The 26593-nt window shown below is 35.4% G+C and overlaps 3 protein-coding genes across 3 annotated transcripts; 2 read left to right on the top strand and 1 right to left on the bottom strand.

Moving 5' to 3' along the window:
- Positions 1-295: 295 nt before the first annotated feature.
- Positions 296-11155, top strand: LOAG_03824 (hypothetical protein; the record flags this gene model as incomplete). Its single annotated transcript, XM_020446420.1, has 30 exons — positions 296-402; positions 722-883; positions 1017-1094; positions 1392-1493; positions 1590-1771; positions 2019-2139; positions 2457-2561; positions 2727-2831; positions 2996-3104; positions 3239-3333; positions 3458-3700; positions 3832-3998; positions 4282-4444; positions 4769-4922; positions 6112-6268; positions 6498-6671; positions 7241-7349; positions 7544-7663; positions 7926-8128; positions 8536-8629; positions 8740-8807; positions 8928-9003; positions 9093-9183; positions 9265-9338; positions 9509-9638; positions 9858-9952; positions 10130-10273; positions 10439-10560; positions 10704-10851; positions 10970-11155. Exons 1-30 carry the CDS (start codon positions 355-357, stop codon positions 11153-11155), a joined length of 3825 nt encoding a protein of 1274 aa, XP_020303236.1. The 5' UTR covers positions 296-354.
- A 3286-nt stretch (positions 11156-14441) lies between these two features.
- On the bottom strand, positions 14442-22699 carry LOAG_17558 (hypothetical protein; the record flags this gene model as incomplete). Its single annotated transcript, XM_020450218.1, has 15 exons — positions 14442-14684; positions 14952-15158; positions 15325-15497; positions 15666-15947; positions 16048-16224; positions 16414-16583; positions 16769-16930; positions 17148-17359; positions 17612-17762; positions 17837-17921; positions 18024-18169; positions 18489-18715; positions 18878-19010; positions 19195-19411; positions 22216-22699. 15 exons carry the CDS (start codon positions 22697-22699, stop codon positions 14592-14594), a joined length of 2919 nt encoding a protein of 972 aa, XP_020306140.1. The 3' UTR covers positions 14442-14591.
- A 380-nt stretch (positions 22700-23079) lies between these two features.
- Positions 23080-24623, top strand: LOAG_03821 (hypothetical protein; the record flags this gene model as incomplete). Its single annotated transcript, XM_003139358.1, has 3 exons — positions 23080-23129; positions 23604-23634; positions 24387-24623. 3 exons carry the CDS (start codon positions 23080-23082, stop codon positions 24621-24623), a joined length of 318 nt encoding a protein of 105 aa, XP_003139406.1.
- Positions 24624-26593: the final 1970 nt, after the last annotated feature.

Here is a 26593-nt window from a genome sequence, read left to right as displayed (position 1 = left end):
TCACACACACACACACACACACACACACACACACACACACACACACACACACACACACACACACATGCACTGTGCATATGTCAAATAAGGCCTCGGCACCGTAATGATCCTCGTATAAGAAGCCCACTTACTGTCAACTGTCAGATTTTTTCTCATTCCATCCGCTGGTGAAATTGTCAGTGAAAAATCGTGAGGAATTTCGGATAAATTCGTTTCCATGTAATACCTTTATTATATTCATGAAGATACTACATGAAAATGAATTCATAAAATAACTTGTACAGTCATTTACTATAGTTACTACACATATCAGGAAGAACAGGTGTCTTTGGCAGTATAAGTAACATATTTGGTATGGCTGTGGAAACAGTTTCATTCCGAGATGCCGTTGGAAATGTTGATGTAAGTTTTTTTAATCGTGCCGTATGCTGAGGTTTCAAATATGCTGTTTTACTTGTGGTTAAATTAGTTCTAACGCTTTATTGTCTTAATTTCATGCAATCATACTTTAGTGAACACTGTTTTGGAGATCTCAACTTGTGCTAAACTAGTCTACTAATTCTAAAATAATGGTAAGAGCTAGATTCATAAGAGAAATTTTCGAATTCGAATTTTTTGAAGTAGAGTAAAGAAACAGACCTTGATATTGATCAATAGATTGCTATGAAAGGACTTCTGTTCGCTACAACTCAAATCAACCGGGAAAGGATGATAATTTTAGCTTTTGGATGATTTGATACTTTTGGACAATCAGCCGTGCATCGAAGCACAACCAATACCATTGGAGTATCGTATATCGTTTAATACAAACTTTGAGGACCGAAATGCTTACGTGACAGGTGTTTCGAAGTATATTGAGGAAGCCACGCGACATGCAGAATTCGTCAGTTCACTTCACTTTTCTTTACATAATTCTTTAAATTATATCCAAGCGCTCATACGAATTCGCTATCAGTGGTTAAAATTAAATTTCTTGTCATAAAGAATGTATTTAGTTTTTATAATGATTTATTTAGAATGATATGTTATTAGAAGGTTTCGAACATGCTGCTCATCTATACACCTGGCGGTGTTGTTCAAGAGCCGTTCCCATGGTAAACCTTTCATTATAATTAATATACTTTCAATCTTTCACGTGTCGAATATTGCTTGATAAAAAAAAATTTGTATTTTGAGGCCCTGAGCTTCGGTAAAATTCAGTTACTAGGTTAGGCTTTCTCTTCATGTTTCTAATGGGGATAGGGCTCTAACTGGAAAATGGACCTTAAAAAGTGGGAGTTCAGTAAAAAGTGCGAGTTCAGAATGTATTTAGTTTCTCTCTCATTCTTTCTTCATTATTTGTTCAAAATTGACTTATGCAACAACGAAATTTTTAGCCATGAGTTATTCAGGCAAAATCCAACGACCAACCAAATCGAGTTGAAATAAATGAAAAAGTTGTTGAAGTACTGAATCCTGAGGTGGAGAAATTGCACCGTTTTATGCACTTTGCGGTAATGCTTCTGTTTATATTAATGGGTTCATTTTTACGCATCATTATTTTAATTACTTCGCAGTCATAAATATTCATAATGTAAAAGTTATTTTAGAACAAAGCGATTACACGTTTCTGCGACGAAATGAGGCGTTTGTGTCATCCGGAGAAACGAAAAGATTTTGTATCCGAGGCATACTTGTTAACACTTGGAAAAACGTTGAACATGTTTGCAGTGCTTGATGAGTTGAAAAATATGAAAGCATCAATTAAAAACGACTTTTCTACATTCAGAAGGTTAATTTGGCATCATCTTTCGGTATTTGAAAAGTCCTGGTTTGAATGTGAAATTTGAGTATGTTTTTCACAACGTAAAATAAAACCAAAGATACGCTCAAAAATTTATTTTTATTTGCAGTCTTATTCTTAGTCTTTTTTTTCGTTTATTTTGCTTGGTAGATGTTAAAGAATTGCGGATATAGATTCCGCACAGATATGTAATGTCCATGTAAGTATGCAGTTATGAAAAAAAATGATTTTTCAGATCAGCTCAGTTCTTACAAGTTATGTCGGACACGAAGACTTTACATGAAATGCAAAATTTGAGTATGTTTTTAGCAACGCAGAATAAAATCAAGGATACACTCAAAAGTGAACTGCAATCGGTTTGTTTATGTACAGTTTTGTTCGGTTGTATGGTTCCTTTTCTTGATTAATCTGTTGGTTCATTACTAAATAAGCGTTAATGTTCCTTTACTGTCACAGTTTCAAGATTTAAAATATTCCAATGAAGTTCATGTTCTGTCTCCAATAAAATCCAGTTTTAATTGGATCTGATTTGAATTGTTATTTGCTTACGAGCTGAAACTGACGGGGCATTCATGTGTGTTGATTAAGGACCCCCCCCCCCTCTCCCCACTTTTTGTATAATTCTACCGTGTTATTCTGTCACATTTATCGCTATCAAAAACTGCTGTTTTAGATTGAGAGCTATGAGGAAATCTTGGCTGATGTTGTCAATATTTGCGTAATACTATTCGAAAATCACATGTACATCACTCCTTCTGAGCGACATATGTTTGTTAAAGTATGGATTTCCTCATTCTGCTTACCATCCTTCAATCTTTAATTTCAACTTCGGTTTTTAAAAATAATTGGGGGTCTTATAACTTGAGCTATTTGCACATCTAAAAACAGTGTTTTGGCAATGTTTTTGAGAATTTTCGGGAAATACAAGTTTTTCGAATTTCAGGTAATAGCTTTTGCATTATTCTTAATGGATGGCGACAGTGCAAATGTTTCGAAGTTAGATCAACGGAAACGGATCAGTATTTCTAAACTTGATAAGATTTTCCAGGTTTATTGCTCTTGCATTTCCTCATAACGTTTAGCGTTGTAATATACGGATAGTTGAATGTTTTATATAATCTTTGATTTTCCAAAAAATGAAAACAGATGTTAGTGACGTAATATTCTCTGTAGCATTTCAAGAGCCGTAGAAAAATGTATTCTTGTTTTTAGTCACTTGAAGTCGTACCATTATTTGGCGATATGCAAATACAACCGTTTTCATTTGTTAGAAGATCACCTTATTTTGAAGCTTCAAAGTGGCCAAATGCAAACAATGAAGGTAGATTTCAACATATTTTCTATTATAATCAAAGTTATACGGATTTTGTCGAGATTTTAAAATTTTAATTGCTATTGCTGATTCCCATACTATATTTCCATTACTAATAACGAATGTAAAATAATATGTTAAAGGTGAAAAGTGTCACGTTAATATCAGGGAAAGATTAAAAACGATGCGTCAGCAGCATTTGGAATATGCAACAAATCTTTCTCGACTTAATAATGAGGTGGTTTTTTCTAAATTTGCTTCCGATATAAGCTCAAAGTAAATGGAATACCTGGAAGGAAGTAGTAAAGTACTTTCTGGTTATTTTAATAACTCGAAATCATCTAAAATTTTCCTACTTTCAGGTTGCTGTTTATGATAGGGATGGACCACGCAGTGATAGTGAAAATCGTGAAATGACTCAGTTGATGTTGAATGGTATCCAACTTCTTTGTAGCTGGACTAGCGATGTTGTTGAAACAATTTCGTGGAAATTGCTTCATCCAACTGACCATCGTACTAATTCAGCTTGTCCAGAAACAGCGGAGGAGTATGAACGAGCCACGAAGTATAACTACCAACCTGCAGAGAAAGCGGCATTGATTGAGGTTTGTTTTTCTGAATAAATTTGGTAAAGTACAAAATTCTTGACACATTTTTAATTATAGAAAGTTTCGTCACTGTTTCTACACAAAAAAAAAAAAAAAATAATTCGAGCCAGAACTAACTATTGCTTCAGACTATATCAATGATCAAGAGCGTCCAGCATATGCTTTCTAAAATGGAACCGATTTTGAGTGTGGCCATAAGAAAACATATCTATGCTGAAATGCAGGATTTTGTTCAAATAACTTTGAAAGAGCCACTTCATAAAGCTCTTAAGAATAAAAAGGACTTATTGGCGGGGCAAGTTGATCTTTCAGCAACAGTTATTTATTTGTTGTAAAAGTTAAGAGTAGTGCTTCACGAACTTTTTAGAAGAGCATACAGTAATGAAACGACCCATTATTCAACTACAAAAGATTTCGGAGAAATTTACAATTTAATTCAAAATAGTGGTAATTCTGTTGCAAGATATTCTTAGTTCCAAATTTTTAGTTGAAAATCGTCGCTTTTTAATAATGTATTGCCTTCTTTATTTCATTACTGTTGCTGCGACCTAATTCCTAATGAATTTTTATTTTATCAGAATTATCCAATCAATATGTGATACTTGTGTAGACAATTGTGCTGGAAATTTTGATCCGCATTCCGTTGAAATGAGTAAATCGAAGAAGCAGCGACATTCGACGGTAGGATCAATCAGTGATATTCGTGCGACACGACGATCTGTTGCACCAAGTAGCACGCAGGTGACATTTTCTTAATCTTTCATTTGATTTTTAATAATTTTTCTTAAGTTCTAACTTCACTCCAGTAATGAAGGTTTCCCATATGTAGATTGAGTACCTTATCATTTAATACTTATAGACTGTATCCTGTTTAATGTCTGCAGACTATGTTCTAACTCTGGCCTTTGGGCAGTTTGTGCTATGTTTAGCGGAATTCAAAACACTTTTTCAACTTAACTTTTAGTTCCAGAGGTGTGATCGAATGAAAGGGACACTCACGCATCCTTTCACTTTTTTTTTCACTTATAGTACGAATAAAAATAACAACTACTCATCTACATTTAGTTATATATGGCCCGTACGATGACCGAATCGCTGATTTCGGAACGAAGTGGTAGCAAGAAAATATTACGTAAAGACATCGAATCGAAATATGTAGAACGATTGGCACATTTCTTACGCATAAGTTTTCATTGGCCTGCCCTTCTTGCTTTTTCTGGTAAGTATTTGTCTTTTTCATTATAAACGGAAGTAATCTTTTATATAACTTTAAAAAACGTCGCTTGTACTGCTTCTGTAGTAACAAGACGCATATCATGGCAGAATCTATGCTTCTAAAGTCAGTACATTCTAACTCATCGGTATATCGTTTAAATTTTTTCACACTTTTTAGATCACATTATTTGCTATCTTGACAATGGAAATAGTGAGAAGGGCATTTTTGCTGTTATACTACAGTAGTACAGAATAAATGACTGTTTTTGGTGACATCGTCTAAACTGTCGTAATTTAGCTCAAACAGAATTCCATTAATCAAGGTGCTTCAAATGATTCAGAGATGAATAACTGTGATTTTTTTTTTATTCATCTCGACTGGATAAGGAAAACAAAGGTTTCTCGGAGTATTTTTTCAACTTGTCGTTGGAGTTGGTGTATATAAACAATGAGTTCCGGGTAGTTGAGAAAAGATTTAGTGAGCAAGAAAGATGGAACTAGATGTAAGCTTCGATACTAAGTCTTTTCAATTTTGATAGAATCTGCATACTATAAAGTTCTTTTCCGCTCATCACTATTCTTTAATTTTTTGTCAGTTTTGATAATTTGTTCAAATCATATTAGTAATTCCCCTGCAGTACCATTAATTAAGAGAATCTTCAAAGAAAGCCATTTGCGAACTATCATATTGAAGCGTTTTATCCCACGGTGATCAACTGATTACGAAAAGCCTTTCAAATTACTCGCGCCTTTATTGTCCGAATAGTTTTGTGAGTCAGTCACAATCCTAATTCGTCTTTGAACGACTTTTTGTTGGTTAATCTGAGAGGCTTGTACTGGAGCCATTGCCTCACAGTCTGTCCTAAATTTAATTCTGTTAACTCTGCCTCCCAAGGTCTGTCGATATTGCTGATGACTATGCAATTAGCAAATTCAAATGGAATCTACTGGGAACCATGAAGTAGAAAAAAAAAGGCTCAGTTCGGACAAGAAGACACAATGTTTTAAAGCAATGTATGTATAAGAAGACGAAAAAGTCCGGAAAGGAATTGCACATTCATAAAAGCATTCAAAACGGTCATTTATTCTACAGCAGTGGAATATTTTTTAGGAGTTGATGAGGTTTTCTGGAAACTTCGTCGTTCAGTTTGGGGGATCTGGCAAAATAGAAGGAATATTAAACATATTTGCAGAAACATTGAGTGAATGTTGTGAACTTTCACAATTATGGTTTCGTGAATTTTATCTGGAGATGACAATGGGACGCCGAATTCAGTTTCCTATCGATATGTCAATGCCATGGATTTTGACTGATTATATATTGACAAGCCAGGATCCTGCTTTAATTGAGTAATTTTTCTCAAAATATTCAGATTTCAAAATTTTCCTGCAGAACTTTTAGAAATTGGCATTTGGCTCGTAATACTTCAAATTATTATGCATTAGGTATCATTCATTACTTTAATTTTTTGGATCATCTGTACCGAAATATGTTTGAGAAGCAATCTACAAAAAAATGCACGTGATGGTGGAAAGGAATCAGATATAATTCTTAATTTTTAATTGCATTTAATTTTAGGTCTATCTTTTACCAACTTGATTTATATAATGATGCCGCTGATTATGCATTGAAGAAGTTTAAAAAACAGTTTTTATATGATGAAGTTGAAGCCGAAGTAAATTTATGTTTTGATCAGTTTGTTTTCAAAGTGAGCGATGCCGTGTTCACCTATTCTAAGCAGCTGGCTTCAAAGTAAATTTGTTTTTGTTTTTTTATTCTTTTATTTATTTATGTTGTTGCACTTAGTTACTTATTGTTGTTTGTATGTTGATATAGTTACTACTTATGTCAAGTCAATCAATTTTATTTGAATGCAACATGTAGGAATGAATCAGGAAGATTGTCTGGTGATTCAGTGCAACGCTTATTTCTGTAGTAGTAGTAGAATTGCAATGATGATATGCAGAATGTACAACATCAACTATAATTAAATTCAACATGTAGGATCACTTAAACAGGGCAATATGTTATCGAACTTGCCTTTTTTAAATGCAGCATGATAGTCAGATCGATTCAACAGTAAAAACGAAGCAATTAATATTACGCCTTAAGATCTTGTCAGTATATTAGTACAACTCTTTTTTTTAATGTTATCGTATTGTGTGCTAATGATGCTCACTTTGCCGTACCTAACTGCATTTAACCAGTGAATATATTTAATCATATCGATATTTAACCAGTGAATGACACCATAGAGCTGTATTAATCCACTAACTTTTAATCATTTCTAGTTATGAACAAGTCAGTTTTTTAATTTTCAGCATGTTGCTCGACAAACGTTTCAAAGCAGATTGTCAAGCATTAGGAATAACGATTCGCGCACCACCTCACTGCCGATACGAAACTTTGCTATGTCAACGACATGTTCAGGTGAAAATTATGAAGTAAATGAAGGACGGCAGGTTTAATTTAATCCAATAATTTGGAAATAAATTCGCAGCTGCCTTTATTATGCTTTAAAGTTATATTCGTTTAGCATAGTTTTTATTGGTTTAAAACCTGTTATTATCAAATCGAATATGAACTTTCGCGAAATATTAAAATTGATCACACGAGTGATTCAGCTTCTGGGTCGATCAATTGATTTAAATCGTTTGGTAAGCCAAAGAATTAATGCAGCTATTATTCGGGCCCTTGATATTGCCATTTCAAAATTCGAATCTGAAGAATTGTCTTCCATCGTTGTAAGTCATTTGAGCTTGCGATATGTTCTCTGAATTCTGCTAAATTTGAACAGTGGGTCTTTCGAAAAATTTGTCGATCTGATGTTATCCTATGCTCATTGTGTGCTAAATGTAATAATGAAATAGAAAATTGATTCATTCAAGAAAATACTTTTATCGGTCAGATTTGATTTGTCCGTTCCATAACATCGATGCATCTTAGAGATGAAGAATGATGAAACCCTGATAATGGTTTTGCACATTTTATCATCAACAATTTAAGGAACTGGATTGCTTACTGGAAGCGAATCGTCTGTGCCACCGTCTTTTGAGTGAACAGCTAGGCTCGATCTCTGATTTTAATGAACTTTTGTGCGAAGCAAATCATAGCGTTTCAGCACCATATGGACGTATCACCTTGCATGTGTTTTGGGAGCTGAATTATGATCTCATACCCAACTTTTGTTATAATGGCTCTACACGTAGGTCAGTTTTGTTGTGACTTTAGCATTTAGGTGTACATTGAACTAACTTATTAAGTTGTGGGATTTTTCAGTGAAACAGTTTAATGGCTCTTCTTAGGAGGGTATATACCTACCTGGCGAATATCAGCACTTTTTACACAAATAAGCAGATGTTTGTTTGATTTTGGTAACCTAAATCATGTATGCTGACTATTCTCGATAGAAGTTGAATTTGTTTTTGAATAATGACAAGAGCGCATGTGAAACAGTAAAATTTGCTAAAAATACTATTTATTAATTTATTGATACCAAAAACATCATTATTATCCGGTGCGAAAAAGGGAGAATGTGGAGCACTAAATATGTGTATTTTTTTCCCAGTGTAGGATCAGCATGGTATGTGTTTTATTATTTTATATACAGTTTTAGATTTGTTCGGTCATTGGTGAAAGACTCAAAACGCAAGGTTCCACAACGAGAACGTCCGCCTTCAGCCGCTGTGCCATATTTCTGGGGTTCAAAAGTACTTTTTCTGAGTTTTGTAAAATATGACTAATCTGCGTATTTTTAAAACTATAAGACTTCGTCTTATTATTTGCTGGGAAGCATCTTTTTTTACTTATATTGTTGCAGTCGTTGCATGCTGCGTTTACAAATTTATACTCATTGTATAGTGGATTTATTGGATTTCCACATTTAAAGTAAGTTGTTTAGCTTGTTTTTAATTCGTAATTGATTTTACCAGGTGTAATATAAGTTGCCTTTTTTTTTAATTGGTGATCTATAATTACTTGATTAGTGTACGGAACGCAGTTTTTTAGGGCGGTGGTTCGTTTGTTGGGTTATCAAGGCATAGCAATTATTTTAGAGGAACTAATCAAAATTGTGCGCAATTTGGTAAGTTTGCAAGGCGTCAGGGAATTTCCATCAAGAAATATGTTTATTGTAATTCATTAAAGTGAAGCAGGGGACATCTTACTTTGCAGGTGAATGGTCCATTGCGTGGTCATGTAAGATCTGTTTTCAATTTGATGCCGAAAGTTTGCAAACTGCCAAGATTTGATTACGGTTCACCTGGTATGTTGAATTCGAAAGGATTGTGGTTTGACATAGTTGATATCCTTCGGTTTTGAAGTTGTAAACAGGAATGTTTTTCAGCTGTGCTGGAGTATTATATAGCGCATCTGGCTAATGTTGGACGCTACGCCGAGCTTAAAAAGGATATGTGTCAAGTAGAATTTTAGCAATGTTTCCTGTTTTAAGATTTAACATGGATTTTTTGAGTTTGTTTATAGATGCTGAGATTTCTCTTCTTTTTTGTTATTGAATTTTGTCACACGATATGTTGCTGGGAAAAAATGTGTTTGAATTGTAAATGCCGTTTCTCGACGGTGTTTTTCAGGTATTTCGTGAACTTGGCAACATAATCGTTTTTTGTCTACAATTGGAATTAGCTTTAGCACAGGAGGAAGTTATGGATTTATTGATAGCTGCACCATTTACAAACGTTATTCCTCGTCCACCAGCGAAGAGTAATTTCTTCTTTTTATTGAATATCACTTCCAGTTTCTGTGAAATTCATGTATCTGGTCTTTATTATTATATCAGAATAACTACACATACAAATGAAGTGTCTTATTTAAGGAAGCTGTGGAATTCAATTTTTTACTCTCCTTGATATAAGATTATTTAGGGAGGCTTGATTTAGTTTACCAGTTAAACTGAAAAATATCGTTAAAAAATTTTTGAAGAGGTAGAAGAGCAGGAACTGAAAATGAAGCAACTAGAGCAGAAGTATGCACGGATTCAGATTTCTGCTGTTGTTGAACAAATTGGTGACGAAAAGGTTAATGATTACAATTTATTTATTCTGCACAGGTTTCTCAATTTTCGTCCCAATATATTTAAGTATTTAAGTGCCTTTAGTTTTCTTATTTAACTTAATAGTATAAAGTTTGATTTTAAAGACCATAACATGTAAAAATATCAAGAGATTCAGAGAAAATCGTGTGATCCATTATAGCAGAAAGCGATTGCACGAGAAGCAGAATTATTGACGAAAGAACGCCTTTGTTGTGGATTGAATATCTTCGAGATGTTTATTTTTAAGCTTAAGGAGATTTTATCGGTGGATACCATTTGGACTGGTGGCTTCCCTAGTAACGGAGTTTGTTTTCATGCAAATTCGCAATGGGTTTCCGCAGAATAATGAATTCCTTTAGTCTTTTGTATATTATTGACTGTTAATTTTTCTTTAATTTGGAACTCATCGATCTGTGCCATTTATTTCTTCTAGTATATTTTGTTTTTTGATAAAAGCCTCTTAATTTAGGTGATGTGGTTAGAGGAATGCGTAGAATTCCATCGTTTGTGGTCAGCGCTTCAATTTTTCTTTTGTCAGTCACCGCCTTCAGGACAGGAAGGACTGAACCCGCTTACTGAACCACTAATCGAGTAAATTGCTCGGTTGATATCTTCTTTCATTTCTTTCTCACTCAGTTTGGTATCTACAGAATATTAGTCTCACTTTTGTATATCATCATCGCTTTAGAAGCATTGGCCTGAAAGATCCTTTTCCTTTAAATTCTGTTTTTCAGAGCTCTCTTTGGCGATGGCTTACATTGGGCGGGTTGTGCAATAATTGCCGTATTAAATCAACATCGCCGATTCGAGGTCCTTGATTTCAGTTACCATCTTTTACGAGTTCATCGTGCTGATGGGAAAGACAACATCGTTCATGGCATTGTAAGCACTTATTTATGTATTTAGTATTTTTATGCCTTGTTTCACTATTTGAAAAGTATAATACATTATTTTTGAACGAAGTGAGCTAATGCATCTTTACAAGAAATACAAATTATAGAAACTTTCTCAAATGGTCGAAAGAATTCGTCGATTCCAGTTGTTAAATAATCAGATATTTGGAGTGTTGAATAATTACCTCAATTCAGTCGGCGAAAATGGCGAAGAAGTGATGGAAGAGGAAATCCGTGAATTCGCACCACCCGTCCATCATTCTCTTTCACGCAGTTTTGTTTCCAATGATTGAAATTCAAAATACTGAAACATCTTTCATTGGAAATACAAAAAAAAGAAAAAAAAACTTGCTCCAGATTTTGTATTCGTTTGAGATATTGTCTTGTCTGGAAGTTACACCATCTGTATTAAAATCATAACTTATTACAGGCATTTTTTCTTCAGTGTCTCCATTTCAGATTATAGGGACATTCCAATAATATTGCATATAGGTAACGTTTGCCATTTCTTTTGGGAAGAGAACAAACACTGCATACTTTTGTTAGAAAAGGTTTTTGTTTGGAAACACTTTTTAAAATTTTTCATGAGGACTTCAGTTTCTGTTGGTTTGAATGTAAAGAACCACTTTCAGCCATCCATTTTCCAGTTCTAATCATCTGACTTCATGTTCTCTTCTTCAGCCCTAATACTTAGTATGGACTTATCAATGCTACTTTATTTCTGTTTTGTTGCCACATTCAGTTTCGTTTTTATCACGCAAAGAACTTTTTGGCAAGTTATTTTATTGATCTCAAAATAATTCCAGTCACGGACATCATCAGCATTGTAAAAGAAAGGAAATTTCCATAGAGGAATAATTTTTTTGTTTTCTTGACGACAGGTTAATGCAGATATTACAGTATTACAGCAGTACCCAAGGAGATGCTACTCATTCTTCACTGGGGTTTGGAATCCTGTGAGTACATATTGGAGGAAGAGGGTTTTGCATGAAGATTCAGAGCAGAAAGTCTGGAATAGTTTTACTTCACTTACATTGGGGATCTCAAGAACATCTGGATCAGAGCACTAAGGACTGACAACATTGGCTAATTTATAAACGTACGAACAACTTGACCTGATAAGTATTGGGTCCTTTTCGATCGCTTAGATATCTTTATATTTTTAGACTTTCTGGCTTATTTCCAGGTTTTCTTCTTGAGCTTATTGTAAAAAATGTAAATTATAAATGTCATACATGTAATGATTGCTCCGTTGATTTTAATCAATTTATTGAATGAATTATGGTGCCTGTTGAAATTATACTTATGTTGGCAAGTATTAGCATTAATGCTTGATGCGTTGTACATTAAGCGTTAATCCTGAACTTTCCTTCCGCGGTCGATTGAAAGTCTATAATTTTATATTCTTTACATTTGCGTTCTAGATCTAAGCCTTATTGTTTGATTTACATCTCATTTGCGATGTTGTTAGGTTTCATTAATAGAAAAATTATGACTTGATGGTGAAGTTAATGAAGATGGATGACGTGTCATGATAGGGACTTTTTTCAGCAAGTTTGTAAAAATCTGCATGACTTCAGTTGTCATTTACATCTACAGACTTGTTATCAGAATCGTCGAAAATTTTTTCTAAAATCCAATTTCACTCATAGTTGAACTCCTAATTATTTCAAATGCGAGGACAATGTTTCCAGCAACTATTTCAAATGTATGAGAAGCATTTTTCAAAGGAATTTTACATAGAGATTTTAAACTTCAATTGAAATTGAGGAAAACTGGAAGTGATCTGGATAGTTTGAACAAAACAGGGATTAACTATTCTTACCCAAATAACCGCGTTGAAATCGAGAAAAGCGATAAAGTCGTGAGAGTGGTGATATCACTTCGATGTCACTGGTTATGACGTTTGCAATGGATGGAAATGTTTTTCGTGGAATAAAACATCTACAGTTGTTGCAATTACTTATGATGTAGTTATATTGCTGGGTAGAAAGATGGTAATAAATTGGTAGTTCAAATTTGCAAGGTCATGAGGTAGGTGACGTCACTTCCCTCAATTTCGACGCGAAGGTAAGTTATTTGAACAGGAATAGTTAATCATTGTTATGCTGTTCAAACTATGTGGGTCACTTCCATTTTTGAGTTACATGTATGATTGAAACATGTTTCCACTTCCAACTTCAAATTTCATTCGCAACTGGCCAAACAAATAACACATTTTCATTAAATTTTATTGGTTTTATAGCTGTTTTCTTTGCAACTGTCACTCAATTTTTTTTTAATTATTCACTTATTTGAACTGTTTCGATTCACGCCAGCTGTTCTCATTTGGGGATTTTTGTGAATTTACAGATCACTCGATCATCACTGTATTTTATTTAATATAGTGGACATAACTTATGTCGGGGCGCCCATTTGTAGATGAGTGGATATTTCTTTTTTTAAGGGCTGTTATTCATGCGGACTAGAAAAAAAAAAGAAAAACTTCATTATTTCATTATATACTCTTTTTTCTCGTTAAAGGAGCAATCACAGACCGAAATCATAAAGTAAGTGAGATACAGTTATTTGAAAGAAAGCATTTTTCATGCTCAAATATAAAGATATGTCAACCTTCTTCGCTGTTTATAAGTAGGGAGGTTTATGAAGTCATTTGCAGATTTATGCGCTGGTGTTTGGGTTTGTTTGCTTATCATTTTACTGAGTCTGAAGTATATTTCTGACAAAAATATCTGCAGAACCAGAAACAATTCTTGATCTGATATAGAAGGAAATTCGATTTTTTCCAAAATTGAAAATGTGTTGCCCAGACCATACCTTTCGTAGACTCGTTTGGAATCTTAAGCTTATTTACGTTTTTTTTTTTTGTTCATGCAGACTCTATTAGCAAAATTTTTTTTTCCACTTAAAATACTAAGCATAATTTCTTAGCAACTCGTGCATTTCCTGCACATCAGATTTACGAGTTAATGCAGCAAGAAATAAAAAATGACAATCAGTGGATCAACTGCAAAAGTAAGTTAAAACATGGAATATACAAGGATAGTATGTTTTAAAAATTTTTAATGTGGTAATTTGAATTAAAACCTGAAGTTTAAAAACAGGATAAAAGGCAACCACTTACATGCAAACACCATGAATAGAACTCTGCAAATTTCAAAAGGCAAAGACAAAAAAAGTTGAATACTTAATTTGCACACAGCGAGATCAATGAAGTATCTATCCCCGAGGGACGACACTATAAAAAAAAGAAAACTAACGGAATGAAACATGAATCAACAGGGGAATTCAAATGATCAAAGATTCTGATAGCCCAATAAGTACTGAAATATATCGGCTCACCCACCTATTGGTATCCAATTCTAGTAGTTCTGAAAATTTCGTGGGTACCCAATTTTGCTAAAACTTCGATGTGAAAAACCAACTGGCAAGTCGTATTTCAACAGTAATTTTTTAATGAACACCATAACATTTTTGCTATGGATTTGAACTGCATATCTGCATTATAATTCATTTCCCGTTTTCAAAATCCAGTAAAAATGAATCGATTATCACACTGACATTTTGATTCAGACCGAGCAATTTTCCGAGACAAACAGAGATTTAAAGGAGATTTAAGGTATAAAAGACGAAGAATAATAAAGAACATTTGAAGACCCTCTCTAAATTCAAAATTGAAATACAAAGTGACAGGAAAAGTATAAGGAAAATTACTATCAAAGTCGAAAACTATTGTTTTGTAGCTGCTCGAACAACAGACATTGTTATAGTTGAACCAGCGAGCTTTCGGCCACTTAGCAACATTACGGCTTTGTTCGCTTCCTAAAACTGTGAAGTCTCACCAGATAACATAAGTTATGTTCCAAATTAAACAAACCCTCAATCGCTGAATCGGAGAAATATAATAATGGATTATCATCCTCCCTTATTTTACTGAAAGGAAAATCTCTGTTATTCACATTACCAGAGGCTCCATTCTATCCCAGAAATATTATTCATTGCCTTCCAAAATTTGGATTGCTTTGGATTTCCAATCTTATAACAAGATTCCTTCAATCTTCTGATAGTCAAACTAGCAAAAATATAAACCTGAGGTGAGCCGACAGCTAGGAGACATTCGCCCGTTGGTACTCCACTGTCGTCCAGTTTTATTCTCACGGAACTTTCCACCAGCGAATACTTGTCGAAGAACTGAGCCACATCCGTTAAAGTGACATTTGCCGGAAAACCATGACAACTAATGACGGTACCTGGCTCTCCCACGGATGCAATTAGCTCTGGTTCCAACATTTCTACCTAAACTTTACTTAACCACCAGAATCATACATTTACTCCAAAAAACTACATTTTTCAACATAATTTAGATGGAGATTTAATGCTCATGTAAACAGTGAATTATCCACAATCCTGTCATGCCGAATCTCAAATTTTATGATTCTTTTAAAAAAATCTTTGAGCTCACCGATTCAATTTTCTTATCAACACCGAGGTGCATCTGTTGCCGGGTAATTGCCGTGAGTATGATGGCATTTTCTCCAAGCTTTAAACCATTGTACATTTGCACAGCTTTCGTTGCTTCATCCATAGCACCCATATCAACGTAAAATATTCCATCAGCTGCTCGACGTAATGTTGCTAAAATGATAAAAGTTACAAACTCTCAAAAATAGGAAAAACCATGCTCTCATCAAAATTCACAGTGGCGAATTGTTGCAAGCAATATTGCGATGAGCTAAAGAGGCATATAGTTGACATAGGGATGTTCTCGTGGGATAGATCTAGTAAAATTATGCACGAACTTGCCTTGAGCTGTCTGAGTTAGCTGCAAGAACTTGGCAACGTCTATATCAGATTCATTTTCGGAAACGTTCTCGACCATTAAACACGATTTTACACTTGGGGGTGGAATGGCTGGAATTGGTCCAGCTGGTCCATTATTTGGTGGATGAAGTATTGGAGGACGTGGGCCACGAAGCAAAGGAGGACCACGACCTGAAGGAGGCGGACCACGCTGTCGTATTGTTGAGGGCGTTGTGTTTCCGAAAAAGGTCGGTGGAGAAATAAGCGGTGGGCGAGGTCGGCTACCTAAAAAATTTAGTAACATTCGAGAAAGAAAAAACCATTGTTCAAGTGAATGAAATGAAGTATGAGTTTTTAAAGAAAACGTAAGACGCTATAATGACACCTGGCAAAAGACCTCCATGTAAACGAAAAGATGGAAAACGAGGTGGTGCCACAGAAGATGAACTAGCTGTCCCATTCAAGCCAGTGGAGGACAACGGATCTCCAACTTCACGCTCACCGTGATATCCATGAATAAGGCTACCTCGAAACAATCCTCCTCGTCCGCGATTAGTACGACCTAAATACAAATCAATTTTCAAATTTATTCGATTTGATACAAAGCTTATTTTGAATGAAGAAAAATTGGGCGGTGATTTTTTTGTCTACAGATTCATCTAAATCAACTAAAAAGTGCAACTTTCATATCCATCCCTGATGTAAAAACCGCAAGGAAAAAAAAACTTCGAAAGAAAGTATGAAAGTTAACCTTTGGAAGGTTCTTGGAAATGTAAACTTGCTTCAGTAGATCGACTTGGTAAATCAAGAAGCGGAGCAATTGATGAATCGCTTCCATGCTTCCGTTCATATTCTTCTTTCTTTTGGCGGCCAAATCTGTCTGGTACTGCCAACATCTGGTCTGCATCTTCATTTGTTATCCTTAAAATACATCATTTTTGTCTGTTATTTGTCATTTGATGTTATTTCGTAGTTGATTAATTGATCTCAACGGGTGAGATGTTGCAACCTCGGAATATTTTCGGTAGCTCTAATTGTTTCGACTATTAGTTTTCATATACTCCATATTTTCAAAACTAAAAAGACTGAAAAAAAGCTAAGCACACCTCCTAGCACGAATTGGTCGTTCATTGATTTTACCTCGCACACGATACGCTTTTTCTGCCAGATCAAATGTGCTAAATTCAGCAATCCAACGATCGGATGCTTGACCATCTTCATTATACGCCCGAGTCACTTTTATTGGCTCACAACGCGGACCAAGATACCTACAAATCACTTTCGATAAATGCTTTCATTTGAAAAACTGAACTTTATTCTATACTGCGAAGAATATTAGTGCAGAGATATGAACATTAATTAATACAAGTAATCCTCTACAAAGTTCGTAAAACAAGAAAAGCTCATAAAAATGACTCGGCGATGACTATGACTTGCGATTTCCATAATTAAAAGAATTTAATTTACAAGGAAACTTAAACATACTCTCGGATTTCAGCTTCCGTTACTCGAAACGGCAAATTGGTGAATTCGATGCAGTAGCGACCAGGATCGACTCCACGTCGTTTCGTGTCACGATAATCTCGGTAATCTCGAGGTGAACGTGAGCGGCCATGTCGTGAACCACGATAACGATCTTCGTGATCACGTAAAACACGAGGACGTTCATCATACCTTCCATCAAAATCACGTCTTTCCTACAACTACAAAAATTTATATCGCTACTCTTTCCTGTAAACTGAAAATACTTAGTATATGCAACACATGAGAAGGTGATTCTGAAAACCTGTTCAAAATCATGGGAGAAAAAAGTAAGGGTGAGGAATACTGCATACTTCAAGTTTAATTATTCTAGAATCACCTTAAGAAAACTCAGGATCTTATTCGAAGAAAAACTTCTACAGAATCTACTTTTTTTTGAATTTATAGTCCAAAAGATAATATCATACGGGACTGCGATGATGTCGTGATGAAACGCCAGTACGCGGACTTCTTTCTTCATGATAATCTGCCTCCTTTGTACCTTGCAAGAAAGCTGGTGGAATTTGCAGGCTGCCATCTACCGCATTATCGAATACTTTCTTCGGACAAGAACGGATCCTATAATGTTAAGGAAGTCAAAATTTTTCCTGAAACCATGAAGAAATGATTATTAGAAAGTGCATCAATCTTACCTTATGCCTTGTTCTCCATCCCTGTCCAGCACGTTTTTAGCATCTTTTGCACATTCAAAACGTACCAGCGAATGCAATGGGAAGCCTTAAATAATTCGAATCAGTTACGTAATTGTTTCCTGGTATTCAAAGTTCCGAAAAATGACACTTGAAGAGCTCTTACTTTGTTTTTCTAAGAAAAAATTACCTTTCGGATCGAAAACAACTTTGACGGATGACAGTGTGAGGGGTATCGATGGACGCAAGAACTGTTCAAGAGCTGCTGGGCGCAAAAGTTCCGATGGAAGCCGACTGAGTTCCACATAACAGTCCTGCTTATCCTCTGCCAAACCGCTAAAAAGATTTCTTTTTGCTGAAGCGAAACCTTCTCGTATGTTATTTCGTGCCATTGAAAAATACGAAAAACTACATTCACACCATAAACGGCACAGGGAAAGAGCGACTAAATTACATGTGAGGAACATTAGGCATATTAGAGGTTAAAAAAGACGAAGTGAAAATCAATCACTATCAAGTTAACTAGTGAGGTGATAAAAATGAAGCATCCAATAGTTGACATTATGAACTTCTTCCAGAAGGTTCACGTATTCGACATATATTACCATCACTATGACAAAATCAAATTTAGCAGTCTTGATCAGACAAAACCTACTGTTGTGTCGGCAAAGCTGAGAATACTGGTCCATCACGCCCAGTGTATCGTGCAACAAATGCGTGAGCATTCGCTAATCCAGATGTAGGCTGAGTGGTAGCAGCAGCACTGGCTGGCAAAGTATTTGCCAATAGTGGTGGTACAAGAAGGCCCGGAATTGACGGCGGTAATGGTAGTACTTGACCTGGTAGCACTGCAGGAGCAGCAACATTAGTTTGCTGATATATCTGCAAAGAAACAAATCTCATTTTACTGAAATGTAAAATCTAGAAAAAATTTTTAAAAATAAATCTTCATTTAAATTTAAAATTTCTGGTTTTTTACCTAAAAAGATAGATCAGTAGAACGCCTTCTAAGACAGTTAAATAGAAAGGTGATTGATTCCATACCGGAGGGACCTGCGTAATTGCGCTGGAAGCAACTGTTGCTGTTACCACTGCCTGTACGCTAGCGTTATAACCTTGAAAATTATTGTCCTGTTCATACTGACCGAACCGTTCCTCACGACTGGACTGTTGGTATCTGCAAATGGTAGTGACTCTAATTTATTGTTCCGTTTAGCAGAAGATTTTAAGTTGCAGAGATTTTTGGAGCAGAGCTTATTGCAGGTGGGACCCGGCAGTGATCCCACAATGGCGCAAGATGGGACTCTTCGAGCAGGCTTACTTCGAGACGATAGAGACCTCCTTGAAGGACAAATACTTACACAGAACTCGACTGAACAGTTTGTCCCAATACATTGAGCATTTTAGGATCTTGCCATGGTCCAATTGAATGTGCTAGTTGTGACTGTGTTGTTGTTGTTGTTGTTGTGGCTTGACGACTTATCGTGCGAGGTTCATAGCCTCCCTGAGAACCATTTTTCCAGGAATCCGACAGAGGACCATCGGCCGCACGATTCCAAGCATCCTCTGCTACATTCGCTAAAGACCAACTCTAGTTTTATCTTTAAATTCTAATTTTCCTTAATTCGATTAACTTTAATTTGAATTCAGAACATCATCATTTTTTTGTTAGAAATCCTTACTGTTTATTCTTTTCTGATGCTTCTCTGTTCATCCAGGTTATATCCGAGTACCATAAAATAAATGCATATTTATCCTTAACAATTTCATTGCGATAAGGAATACAAAGCATTTTGCAGTTTGCATTTTGATCAAAAGTCCCAGCTGTTTTATGATTTCTAATTTCTTTTACTATTACAAATTAGATTTATTCAGAAATATAATAGTAGAAACCTATTCAAATGAGCATCGCTATCACTGCTATTCTCGAGGATTATTTAAATATAGCAGCAACTTCCTTCACTCGTACTGGCTACGAAATGTGTATTGGTTAAATGCTTCCAACATCTATACTTCCCTAATACATTTCATATAAAAGTGTGGATAAAATGAACTGTGCAAAGAACTCAATGAGTTTTTCTGACAAATTTTAATATCAATTTTCCAGGGTCAAAACACTGGATTAAGGGTGGCAAGCAGGCAAAAGGAAATTGTGTATGGCCGCCCAAATGTTTCGTGTAAACAAAAACAACACAAGATAGTGAGATAAAACCAAACAATAGACTTTCTGAATTCCTTTTTTCTGAATTTTTAGATTTTTTTTTTAATTTAGTCATTTAATTTGTTATTGAATTTCTCATTTTCCAATCTCTTTAAGAAGTTTAGTGCTTATGGAGCGCCCTCTTAACTTCAAATTGTAGGTCACCATTTAACGGAGAATGTTATACTAAACTTTTTTCAATATTCCACTTTTGCATCTTTTTGGCAACACTGGAGACAATGAGATAAAAATGAAACCAGTAAAAAATGCTGCTTGCAAAAAGAGAAAACTAGTAAATATTAAAGAATTGACGGGTTATTCGCCATGCATTATTGAGGTCTTAACGGCCATACACAACTTTAAAGTGTTTTCTATTATCAGTATCAGAACTGTTTCACTTGAAATGCTTCAGTCGATTTTTTAGGAAGTTTGCGTTTTTTTTCAAGTCCAAGGAGATTTTGTTGTGGACCATGAACGGATGAAAATAATGTCAGAAGAATCTAGTGAACATTTTAATTCTTGGTGGAAAAATGCAAGGTGCATGTTATGCGAGAAACCATCAAAACACTTCCCAGTAATCCTTTCTGGTCAATAGCTAAAAAGATCTGGGTTGCATCTAATATAATGAATTTACTAGTCTACGGAAATTTAAAAAGAATTTTTACAAAGAGGGAAATTTAGATCGTAAAACAATTGTTTAATATCCATAGCTTTATATTCTTATAGAGTAATGAATAAGTTATTAATCTGTTAACCTACGATCTAATTACATTTTAAACAGTTTCAGAATTGTTTGCTATTAGTGTTCGAACTTGCGGATTTTTCTTTTCCGCGCCGATCTGTCAACTCGGTCTGGTGTGAAATCAGGACAATCAATTTAAGCCAAAAGAAAAAATCCCAAAATTCTCAATGAAATAATGCGATCAAGAATAAAAAGGTTTCATTTTCACTTATTATTTAGGAAATAAGTGTCCTATCTCCAACACCGATATGTGCAACCCCCTACCAAAATGATACTTTTCTTTAAATCTTTTTTTTTTAAATTTTCAAATGCCAAGGAGGAAATCGCAACCCTCATCACTTGGAAACGCTTATTATTTATTTGGTTTGTTATAAAACTAGGCAAAAAATTCTGCTGGCGAATTCAATTTTTTCTTTAATTCAAAATCATAACATTCAATCATTACTTGTCATATAAGGTGACTACCGCTTAGCACTTAGACCGAAAACGTTTTTGGAATTGTTTTAATGAAATTTTTTTTAGAATTATTCGTATTAAAACTAAGAATATTTCTTGCATAAGAAATGCATCGATTGTCAGAGCGAGTCCCGTTATTTTTGGCTGGTAAAAAAGACAACTAATTTTATACCTGCGTGAAAAACAAAACTAAGGACAGTCATCTCAATGACAACCTTCTTATGCCACTGCTTTTTTGTATGTATCGATGCGGGTCTTATCCGACACATACAGTCATTATTACAAGCAGCTTTTGTTCTTATACCACTCGCTGCAGCGGATAGAAAAAAAGATTTTTCAATATAGTGCGACACATTTAACTTGAAACAAGGCTAAGCAATTTTCGAACTAAATCGACATGACTGATAGGAACATGTGCATGTACTTGCAACTTTTATCAGCTAATTAATCTTTTACTGGAGTATAAGATGATGCCATGAAGAGCCGCCTGCTTTTTGGCGATACTGGTAATTCATAAGAATATGTAATCAACATTTTATATACTTAAGGAAACTCCATTTACTATCAGGATGTACAACAGTGTATTATTTGAATGTGCCAGGATAATAATTCTAGTTATACCAATATCCTACCTAAATTTAAATCAAGAATATTTTCAATTTAGTATAAAGTTTTACAAACTGTTGATCAGTTTGATAAAGCTCGAATGACAGAGGAGTTTTATTATCGCAAAATTAATAAATGTTAAATTTTTCTACAGTATTTATACTCGCCGCCTCAAACAGTTCACGTTCTAAATTAGGCAACTGTTCATTCTGCCCCCAACTGATCACGTAGCACTTTGATGAACGTGAATAATAGAAACAGGAATTTTAATTTGCAGAATTCTGAACTTTGCATTTTTCCGAGAAACTTTGAGATTTAAACGTTATAAGTGGAACGTCGAACTCCAAATTAAAATTCTTAAAATCTTCAGCAATATACCTCTTGCATAATCCTGTTGTCCATGTCCACCATTCCTTGTTGCATAGACGTCCGTGGCAGCCGGCTGTGATTGAGCAACATGTTGATTTCCAAAGTTTTCCGCTGTAGAAGCGGGCGGAATTTGGACGCCGCCTGGACGTCCTGCCGGAGAACTATCACGTCTAAGCGATGGAGTAGCAACGGATGCAGTCGAAGCTACCCCAACGACATTCAGATCCCCGGCACGAGCTTTTGCAATGACGGCGTCCATCTCGACGCGTGACGACAACAGTAAACGCACACGTTGGTCATGTATGCGCCGATTATCGAAACGCATCGCTTGACGAGCATCTTCATCAGTGGCAAAACCAATGAAAGCATCACCATCTGGCCCACCAACAATATGTACGGCACCATCCGGTATCCGTAATCCAGCGAAAAAACTTCGGATGTCTGCTGCATTCGCAGATAACGGTAACCGTTGTAAACGAATTATCCAAGACATTAAGACTACCTGAATCACAAGTGTACCTTACTAATTGCCAGCAACGCTTCGCGACACGAGTTAAAGAAACGCTCCTTCCATTACTTCGATTTATGTGTTTGGTTGGTAAACTGCTGTGCCTTAGACCCTCTCTAAATAGCAAATTAATGTTTAGGCAAATAAAATAATTCTGCCTGTTAACCAAGAAACATTCTGAATTAGCAATCTGCAGGTTGTTGGTACCATTGCAATCTCTGTAGTTCGTAACATGAAATTTCATTTGATTTTCAAGATAAATTTTTCTTTCAAATTCAAAAATTCGACGGCTGCTTGCGTCTATTAATTAAATTTAGTTGAAGATTGAAAAAAGCGAGAATGAAGAATGCAAGACAGTTCTGTGGATGACTTACAATAAAGTGAATAATATCGAGAAGGGAGAGGAATGCACCAGGTACATAATGCACCAAAGCACAAGTATATATTAGATTCAATTAAGTTCAAATCCAATTAATTTCAACAAAGGCAAATTTTACTTACTTTTAAAAGGAATTAAGAAACTGTGCATGCATGTAAATGTGCATATTTAAATGTGCATATTTTCTTCACCAAATTTATTTTGCTGACTACACCCAAAAATCCCACTTTGTCTTGAACTTTTGTGAAATCTAACGGTTCGTCCGTTTCTCTTCCATAAAACTTAACTTGGGAAAAACAGTTGCTGATGAAGAGCAAAAATTGGCCGGAATGAACAAAGTGATGGAGCGAAGGATGCTCTCCATGTATTCCATCACCAAAATACAAGTAATCTGATGGTTCCGAAAATTCAAGAAACAAAATCAGCGTTAAACCAAATTCTGATTCCACATTTCGATGCTTTTCAAATCATTTTATCTTCGGACGAATGTTGATAAGTCGGCAGATTCAGCTGGGATATTCCGACACCTTTAAATCGATGGGTGGGTTAAATTTCAAGCAATTCAGACTTCTAAAAACTAAAGATCAAACTTCAAAATCTATAACCAAGCACTGTAATATCAGATTATGAATGATGAAACAATTTTCCTTCATTTCCATACACGCATTTTGGAATTTATGTTCAGATACTTTGGCAACCAGTGGTCACGAACATCACCGATAATTTCATGTAAATATTTCAAAATCAATCTGCATGCACTTTAACAAACAAAGTATTTAACTTTGCGAAATTTATATCACCTTATGCTACAAGAAAGTCAGTCTATTCCCAAGATAAAGCATAGAAAGTATTGCATGTGAGCGCGTGTTTAAAAAACGTAGGATTGGATGACCTACCACTGGTGGTTTGGTGACCTACCAGACATACAGTAACTGAGAAAACAAATTTGTTTTTACAAACACGCAGTCTGACTTCTCAAATTTGAAATACCAGAATGTTATGCGACATGCAGGATCATGTCTATATTGCTGATCAAATTCTTTCAATCAAAACTTTACATGCCAGGTTTTTGAACATGGGAAAATTCGAAGAAATGCAGAGTACAGTGTTAAAGTATGGAAATATATGACCAATCAAAACAATAGCTCTCGAGATGAAGTATGGGGATATATGACCAATCAAAACAATAGCTCTCGAGATGAATTACAGTGTAAGGTTCAGCTGACGAAATGAAAAGTTTCTTTAGTGATTTTATCACGGATGAACAGTAAAGCTTCCCATCGATGGTTCCAGAGGAAAGGACTGTCACCTCCCTTTTACTCTTCCATAAAAATATTTAGTATGTTAGGACGACTTAACACAACGTTAATTACGCGACAACCACACAAGTACCGCAATCTGCTCCCCAAAAGCCCGAAAAATAAGAGCAAACCACACGACAACGCCAGCCCTACGATTACCCAAAAAAAAAAAACAGTTCCAACGTTGAAACCGGCCCACCGCAATATGAAAACCTCCCATCTCATATAAAATCCTCATAGACCTTCCTAAAAAAATAACGCCGTAATTAGAAAAATAACACGGTCATAATAAATCATCGAAAGCAGTCAAAGAGTAAAATTACGTTTGCTGCAAGAGTTTAAAGTTTTATCAGCTCGGGCATTTATATTAATGTCGTAAAATTTACGCCACTACCGGTAAGAATTTTAAAGGTTTAAACAAATTAAAATTGAAATGGGAATTAAGCGGGAAACTAAATGATTGTAGAAATTCCAAAAAACTCGAAGATCATATGCACGTTATATATTTAAGGAGAGAGAAGTCGCGTGTTTAAAAGATATAGCTGGCATTGAGATTATTAGGTTATTTTGGTGTGAATAAAATAATTCAACATTACTTGAGGATAAGTGGCAATTTCACGACCATATATCAAGCAATTTTATTGAAATATTTAAGCAATGCGATATTTGAATAGCAGTATGACGAAGCACAGTCCGGATCCATACTGCGAACACACTTTAAATCAAATCAAATTTCTGTGCATTTATCAGTTCGGATTATTGCACTTGTAGTGCCATTCGACGTTTAAAACTTTAGCAAATTCCCTGTTCTCAATCAACATTTCTCTTTCAAAAATATTTTACTGCCGAGCTACGCAAAAATCATTGTTCAAAATGGGATGCATTGCAGTTTAACCCCAAACCCCCTTTCCTTGATTATATTTTACAACACAAACGAACCTGTGCCCCTAATATCTTACTTCTCCCTATTATTCTCAGAAATGTTATTGAGGGTATCTCGAACATGAAATATCGTTGGCGACTGGCGATAATATGACGAAGTGATGAACCAATACGTTAGTACTCTGTTAAAGTGAGAAGCAGGAAGGACGACGAATATGAAATGATAATTAAGCTAAATGTTTAAGGGATAAATGCAGAGTAGGAACCCGGACTAACCTCCAGCTAAACAAACACTGATTTTGTCCTACGCTAGGATGAGCCATCAGCTTCACACCGTCCACCAAGAAAATCAAAAGAATTGGCTCCTGATTTTTGAAATTTTTAGAATAAAACTCAGAATTTGTGATAAATGTTATGAACACTTAAGAAAGAAAACAGTTCCACGCATATTTATCGACAAAAGTAAATAATTCTTCCCGTGGAAACATGCCAGTAATGCAGCATTTCCTAACAATAAGATGTAAAAATAAATTGGTTATCTAGACAAAAAGGAACACGAAATGTGAAGGAATAGAGCCGAACAGCCATTTCTCCGATCAATCCTTCCCTAAAGCGAAGATACAATATATATTCCCTGCCCTATCAGAAGCACTGCACAACTTCGGGAACTGTCAACGGAAAAAGGCAACGCTTAAAGAGTAGATCAGACGATTTTTAGGCCCTTAAAGACAAGCACTACATTCTGCTGTGATGTTTTATGCGCTGAACTGTAAGAAGTGAAGGGAATCGGAAGCTGATCGCTTATTTTGGAGATAACAGGCAGGAAATATATATTAACGTGAATTCCGGATCACTTGATAACTTCTCGGACAGAAAAATACCGCTGCATAATTACGGTTTAAAGATCAGACTTGAGAGAGATTGGAAAAGCTGCTTCCGATCTCCGAAGCCAGTTATCCACCAGTTCTCGATTCGAACCAAACATAACCAACCTGCAGAACGACGTAGTTGAGTATAGTCGGCATTATTCGACGGAGTCCACATATCGGAGAGGGGCTCCTTCTCTCCTTCTCCCTCTCTCAAATACTTACTCTCTCTTCCTCCCCTTTCCTCTCGTAATCGATAAATCGATTGATACATTTGATGAGCAGACTTTTAAAGTGTTGTAGGAATGCATTTGGCGCGATGGAAATTTCAAATGGCGATGGGAAAGGTAAGCAGACGACAGTGACTTCCTCTGGAGGTCGAAGGTTACAAGTCGTTCTTGGTCATGAGCGAATTGATCTCTGCTTCCAAGGAAAAGACAGATACAGATGG

This window comes from Loa loa, assembly GCF_000183805.2.
Source record: "Loa loa unplaced genomic scaffold supercont3.92, whole genome shotgun sequence".
NCBI classification, from domain to species: Eukaryota; Metazoa; Nematoda; class Chromadorea; order Rhabditida; family Onchocercidae; genus Loa; species Loa loa.
Note: the sequence above shows the minus strand (reverse complement) of the source record. Positions and strands in the feature narration are given on the sequence as shown.